General features: G+C 36.8%; 1 protein-coding gene across 1 annotated transcript in view; it reads left to right on the forward strand.

Annotated features, from left to right (window-relative positions):
• Nucleotides 1-1644: 1644 nt before the first annotated feature.
• The window catches only part of NRG4 (neuregulin 4), a 49135-nt gene continuing 43488 nt past the window's right edge, over nt 1645-7291 (forward strand). The window contains exons 1-2 of the mRNA XM_004387510.2: nt 1645-1782; nt 3749-3819. Of these exons, the coding sequence (XP_004387567.2) occupies nt 1645-1782; nt 3749-3819 (209 nt within the window). The remainder of the gene's footprint in view (nt 1783-3748; nt 3820-7291) is intronic.

Raw genomic sequence — 7291 nt, forward strand, 5'->3', positions numbered from 1 at the left:
CAGACACATAGACTCAGAGAGAACTTAACAGCTTCAGATCACAACTTCAGCACAGGTCAAGAATAAACACAGAAACACAAAATCTCATTGGGCCAAATATTAAAGAGCTATTATCCTTCCCAATGGGCACGGAATTCTTAATTGATTTGAGCTAAAAAACAGACAAATAGAGAAATCAATTTAAAGGAAAAACAAGTCTAACAAACCAAATTCTCTTGTCATTTCTCACTCCTTAGACAGTAAATCTTTGTCATTCATTTACAGAGATCATCAGATAGTCAGACTATAAATTTAGATTCCTTATCATTGCCCTCACCAATGGGAAGTAACTTCTTAGTTAGCAGTGAACCAAAAACAAAATGCAAAATCAGAAGAGAGAAAAAAAGCTAGAGAAACAGAGCTAGCAAATGTTAAGTTCTACTGCTGCTTGGGATTCATCTTTGGGAGCCAGGAAAAGACCTGCTAGGAAAAAGTGCACTCCCCTCGCAATTCAGTTTATCTACCTCTCTGTTAGATGAATCCATTGGGCATCACACACAGGTAAGCAATCAGACATGCTGAAATTAATTTACAAATAGATATGAAACTGGACAATATCCACAGGATAATCTATTGTATTCTACTAGACAAAATTCATTTCTATGGACAAGAACCGTTTGTATTCCTGTAAGTTTTCTACAATTTACAGAGTAGTAAAATAGCTCAAAGACAGTGAAAAGCACAGACTCCTGTAGAATCAGATAACTCAGAAAGGTATACTGCACAGGACAGAACAATCCAGGCAGCAGCCTTATCCAGCACTTGACCTCCTGGCCAACTGAGACACAAGAGGAGCAGGCAGCCCCTAATCTTTCAACATTCCAACTGGAACTTGGTTCTTGGAGCAGGTGTGGAGGAAAAGAGTCTGTTAAAGAGTAAAAATGCATACTCTGTTAAAAGTAAAAACAGATTTATTGAAGGCTCAAAGCAGTTCTAGCCGGGGATACGTTAGATCTAACAAACAGAAACCAAACATTCCCCCGAGGTGAAGGCAAGCGGATGCATTTCTATGGTAAAATCAGGGAGTTACAAGGTTTTCTGATTGGTTTTCACACATTTAGGGAAATAAGAGGTGGGACAACTCGAAGCGGAGATCTTAATATGATTGGTTTGAAACATACATGTGCCTCTTAGATTGGTTAATTGCAGAAATACGTGACTAAAGGGGGGTTTACAGGTTGGTCACAAAACAATCACAGGACATTCTTTCCTGAGAACATTCCGTTAAGACAACATTTTTAACTTTCCCAGAGAGTTGCTTGTGCAGGAGATCTCTGATAAGGGGCTTGCGCCAAGACCCTCCTCAGGACAATTCTTTTTCACATCCTTAGCTTAACCACAAACAGAAACATTTCCTCAGCTGCATGATTAAATCTGTTCAAAGGTTAATGGTTGCTGGGAAGCAAGCAGAAGTTAAGGTTCATATTAAGATGGAGTCGGAGCTCAGACCTAAGCCGACCATTGTAGTCATGTCTGGGGCTTCACTTTTGGAGTTTTCACACACCTGCATCACTAGCTCAGTGAGGCCTTTACTTGCTGTCTCACTTTCCTCCATGTAGCTTGTGACTCACCTGAGGACCGTCTCCGGGCCAGTCATTGCACAGCATGGAGGTGGAGCTTTGTGATAGGAGGAGGTTTGGATTGACAAAGGGATTTGTTACCCAGAATGACTTAGTAAGTTCTGGTTCCCTGAGCCTGATCACCAGGACTCCCCCTCCCCCAGCCCCAGAGTATTCCCAAGAGGTATCCATCCACACTGTCACAGCTGAGGCCAGAAAGGGTATCTGCTGTCTTAGCTGAGGCCCCATGCCCTATCCACAACAGTAACAATCCCACTGTTGGATAACTGAAAATCATCATTTGTCAGGTGATAAAATAAATACTGAATTTTATATGTGAGAGGCAGTTTAGGAGTGCAAGTGTGTAATGTATGAAAGGCTAGGTTCACGAAGGTTGAGGATCACTTACAACTGGAAAATGGAAAACAACCAACATCTATTGTGCTTCTGGGTTTGGCATGTTGCTTCATTTAATTGTATATTGTATTTGTGTGTATTAGCATTTTTGCTGGACCTCAACATGTGTTTTACTAAACTCAGTTTCCAAAAGGAGTTGTCAAGTTTTTATGAGCTGTTTTATTAACCACAGAAAATCTGGAAGTTTTCTTAAGGTTAATTGGTTAAGATAGGCTGGTTCTTGGCACTCTTTTTCGGTAAGACTTCTGTCTTTTCATTTCTAAATTAAGTAGAAGGTTATGGCTCAAGAAAAAACAAGTTCAAAATGCTACTGTGATACTAATCAGAACAATGTCTTCTTTAATTTGACTTTTGGCATTGTACCATATGCTTTATTAAATGTCAGGATTTAGACTGATCTTTGGGACACCTTTACAGAAAGCAAATAACAGCCTTGAAGCTTATAATAGAACAGTTGCAAATACACAAAACAACTGCTCTCTTTAGCTATGCATTTTGTTAACACTTTTCATTTTAGTAACCTTACTTCTGATAAAGAGTCTTCATTAGTCTTCTCAGCAGAAATAAGTGATATATCTGTCTTGACCTCATCACGCTTAGAACAAAACTTGAGGATGAATCTTCTTGAAAGCTCACATTTTGCCAGATACCACACAACACTCATCAAGCATGGCAAGATATGGTTACAAAACAATGGAAACATACCTGCTGTCTTAGGTCTACTTGTCTTCTACCTGAGTTTGTCTTACTGATTTGTCTCACTCGTCTGCAACTAGAAACTACCCTTCAGAACTAACACAGGTTAGCTCATTGCTGTACTAGGAAGCAGAGTGCCACTGAAAAAGGCAACATCTACCCTAATTTCCAGTCTCTTCATTTTCCTCTTGTTGTTGCATAATGAAATTAAATTATGCATTTGCTTCTGGATTTTGGTTATCCTTTTAGACAGTGTCTTTATCATCCACTATTTCCTTTGGAAGGCAACTGCAAAATATTCCATTATCTCATCAGTAAGATTTAATTTTCAACACAGGAATACCATGACAACTATGACTTTTGCCCAGCTCTAATACTGAACTTCTTGTGTCAGGAAGTGAACTGATGCTGGCTTCTCTTTGTCTTATTCCAAGTTTAGGCATGAGATTTTCCCTGCATTAGAAGGTTGTTGAGACCTGAAGCCTGGGAAGGTAAGATGCCAGCGTGAATACTGTCCATTTAGAACTATGGTTTAATGGAGTGCCTGGTGATTTAAGAGAATAAGTCTTTTCAGCTGTCCCGGTTTACAGTCTTGATGAACCCTTAAAGTTTGACCAAAACATGAAAAGTGGAAAATTTCTACAACTGGAGGACCCATTAATATAATCTATTTTAAAAAGTTTTATAAATATGATTTCATACTTACAACATTATTACCTAAAAAATGGGAAAATTGACATATACCCATTTTTATGTATAAGTGAAGTCTTTGTGTATACAAGTATATCATGTATATTTTTACACAAAAGAGCACAACATGATAGACTGTGAAACATATATACATATTTTTTGCTTGCAGTTTTATTTTTCCTTCCTGCTCTTTTTTTTTCTTTTTTGGTAATAGACTATTTTTCAGAGCAGTTTTAGATTTCCTCCTTGATAATTTTTTACGCAGGCTTTAGAGGAAGCAAAGACTTGTTAATATGGAGAAAGCAAAAAAACATTAAGAAAATAAAAACCACACTTTTTTACCTTAGGGCTCCAGTAAACCAAACAGCATTCTGTGGGTGTCTTTGCAGAAAGTCTTCATTGGAGAAGAGCAGCCAATGTGAGCACTCATAACAAAGGCCTTGTTTGTACTACTGTTGCTTACACTCTTCATCATTTGACGGGTTTCTTTCACTGCCTGTGCATTAGCTAGTTTCAGTACAGAAAATGTTCCAAAATTTCAGAGTGATTTACTTAAGCTAAAAAATTATAATCCTTCACAACAGAACCATAAGCAATACCCTAACTAATGACAGTTTGGATTATTCTCAATTGTAGACTTTTATCCATTTAAATTCAGGTGCATTCTGTAGTCCATTTCAGTATGTGAATTATCTGGTTAACAGTTAATCTTAAAAAATCTGACATGAGATTTTGCTTTTTAACTGGACTTAGATTATACTTACACACTTGAAGTGCTAATAATTATTGGTTTTAATGGGTTAATGTCATATGTAACAACAACAAATTTTTTACAAATTTGAACATTAGCTAAATATCTCTAGATACTATTAGGAATCTAATAAAATGCTTAGCATAATTACCTTTATGGCACTAGCTAATAACAGAGGCAAAGGTCATGAGCCAGACGTCCCTGAGTTCTTGGCTTATAAAAATCTGGTAGGGTTTTTGTAGGATTTTGGCCACCTTTAAGGAGCCCTGGTGGTGCAGTGGTTAAAGCATTCGGCTGCTAACTGAAAAGTCAGATATTCCAACCTACCAGGTGCTCCATGGGAGAAAGATATGGCAGTCTGCTTTCGTAAAAACTTACAGCCTTGGAAACCCTATAGGGTAGTTCTGCTCTGTCCTATAGGGTCGTTATGAGTTGGAATCGACTTGACAGCAGTGGATTGATGTTGGCCACCTTTATGTACTGTTATATACTGGACTACTAAAGGGATCTGAGCCCATGTTGGTACTTTATGTTTCTTGAACACTTATAACAATTTTTTTTTTTTTTTTTTTACCTTTTTCATGGGTTTCAGATTGAAGTTTGATTACCACAGTGTATTGTTCAAGTAGAAGTCATTTTGACACATGCCAAGATTAGTTTTTTTTTTTCCAGGATCGATCAGCCACAGAGTGAAGCAGAATTGCCACTGAATCTCCATTTGGTTAGGGAGCTTTTTTACAATATTCTAATTTGTTTCTTTAAAATATTCGATAGTAATAATCACACATTTATTGATCACCACGCTCTTAACTTTTTCTAGCTATAATTTTTCTTAGACATTTTATTGCCTGTAGTCTACCATTAGATATAAACATGGCCTTTCTACGGTGACTAATTTGTGTTTCACCCATATAGTATATTTCAGTATTCAAAGCACTTATAGACATTGTCTTATTTGATTCTGACAATAGCCCTATGAAATAGTTAAAACAGGTATTATTTTTTATCCATTCTTTTAAAAAATATTTTATTTTTTTGTTGTTGAAAATATACACGGCAGAACATACACCAATTCAGCCATTTCTACATGTATAATTCAGTGACATTGATTACATTCTTCAAGTTGTGCAACCCTTCTTACCCTCCTTTTCTGAATTGTTCCTGCCCACTTAACTCACTGCCCTCTAAACTTCCTGTCTAACCTTTCAAGTTGCTGTTGTCAATTTAATCTCATGTAGACAGTTCTTTAAAAGAACACAGTACTCAAGGCAGTTATTCTTTACTAATTAAGCTAGACTATTGTTTGGTTTTAAGAAGACTTCAGGGGATATTTTTGTTTTAAGGATTAAAATTTAAAGATTATATCAGGGCAATAGTTTTGGGTGTTCATCTAGCCTCAGTGGTTCCAGAAAGTCTGGATTCCATAAGAATTTGAAATTCTGTTCCACATTTTCCCCTTTTTTTGGTCAGGATTCTTCTATAGAATCTTAGATCAAAATGTTCAGTAGTGGTAGCTGGGCACCATCCAAAAACAGGTGTTATTTTGATTTTACAGAGTCTTAGCTTAGAAGGGCCCAGTTAAGTGCTAGACTGCTAACTGAAAAGTAAACCCTATGGAGCACGGTTCTACTTTGCAACACATGGGATCACCATGAGTCGGAGTTGACTTGATGGCAGCTGGTTAGGTTTTTTGGCTTTAGAGCGCTTAAATGACTTTCCAAAGGTCACACAGACAACAAGCATGAGAATGGGGTCAAGAAACCAGGTTTTTTCTGGATCCCGGGCCAGTACTCTTTCATGAAGTTAAATGGCACTGTTTTTACATCACTAAAAAACTTGGTTTTTTAATCCATGCTAAAGGTTTCTAACATTGTAACTACTTACCTTGAATGCTGTAGAATCTAATTAATTTATTTCATGACAATTGTATCACACATAGTTTCCGTGTTTAGGGACAGATTGTTGGTGGTATTCAGCCAGAAAATCAACACATACAACTTGGATTCTGAGTTTTAGAATTCCTCAGCTAGCTGAGCATTTGTACCTATTTCAGCATTCATCTTTTAAATCCAGGAAAATAGGCATGATCCCTTAGTGCTTGGTATTGACCTCACTGGGTGACCCAACTGTTTGCTCCTCGGCAGTCTTTACAGAAGTGAGGTCCAGAAATAATTTGTAAGAGAGTTACATAAAGACTGAAAACTACTTAGTTCTGCATAAAATGCTGGTGCAACACCTGACCTTTCTGTGTTTTGCTTCAACTAGGACTACCAGTTGTCTGTCTATAGCCACTTAATTCACCCTTATTTACCTCTAAAGTAGTTGATTAACTATGTTTGCCTGAAATTTGCTATTTGTGTGGTAACTGACGTCAGAACATTTTCGTAAATGAGTTGGAGCTTTAAGAGTGGAATCCTTGTACATACTCATCGGTTGGCAGCTTTACTTTTTTTGTGTAACATATCTGAAAATTTGCAATTCATTTTTAGGTTAGCCAGTCCTACTTCTTGGGTAACAACCTAATATTTAAATTTTTCTTTGCCTTTTTAAAATTCTGTTTGACTAGTTAAAAAAAATAAGATATGTAGAATATTTTGCTTGATTTGCTTTACTGAAAAATACCATTGGGTTTTTACTTTCCAACAAGAACACTCCTAACACTGTGTTTGCTTTGCCCCAGCTGCGAGACAATAGAACACCCTAGTGTTGATTGGTTCCCTTTATCTGGTTTTTTTCTGTTTGCTTAAATCCTGATCTCTCCGCTTAGCTTTTATTTGTGCTATTCCCTTGACTTCCTCCAACTCAAAGTATTTATTATCTAGATAAAACATTTCTAGTTAGTTACATCAGCTAGTGAAGTGCAATCTTAACTAGGCTTTAACAGCCTTAAGGAATCAGGGTAATGAGTTCATAGTTTTTCTTAAAGCAAATCTTCCTTATCAAGAAGAATTACACTGTATCTCAGGATTACTCTCTTTAGGACTCTGGTTCTCTTTTCAAGAAGGGAAACTGAACCCCATTTTAGCATTACTTCAGACATTGAGACTTGTTTTAAAATTATGACAGGAATTTCTTTCAGTGACTAAAACTTTTCTTTAAAAACCTATAGAAATCACAAATAATTGTTACTTATTGAATT

This window comes from Trichechus manatus, unplaced genomic scaffold (genome assembly GCF_000243295.1).
Source record: "Trichechus manatus latirostris isolate Lorelei unplaced genomic scaffold, TriManLat1.0 scaffold00186, whole genome shotgun sequence".
NCBI classification, from domain to species: Eukaryota; Metazoa; Chordata; class Mammalia; order Sirenia; family Trichechidae; genus Trichechus; species Trichechus manatus.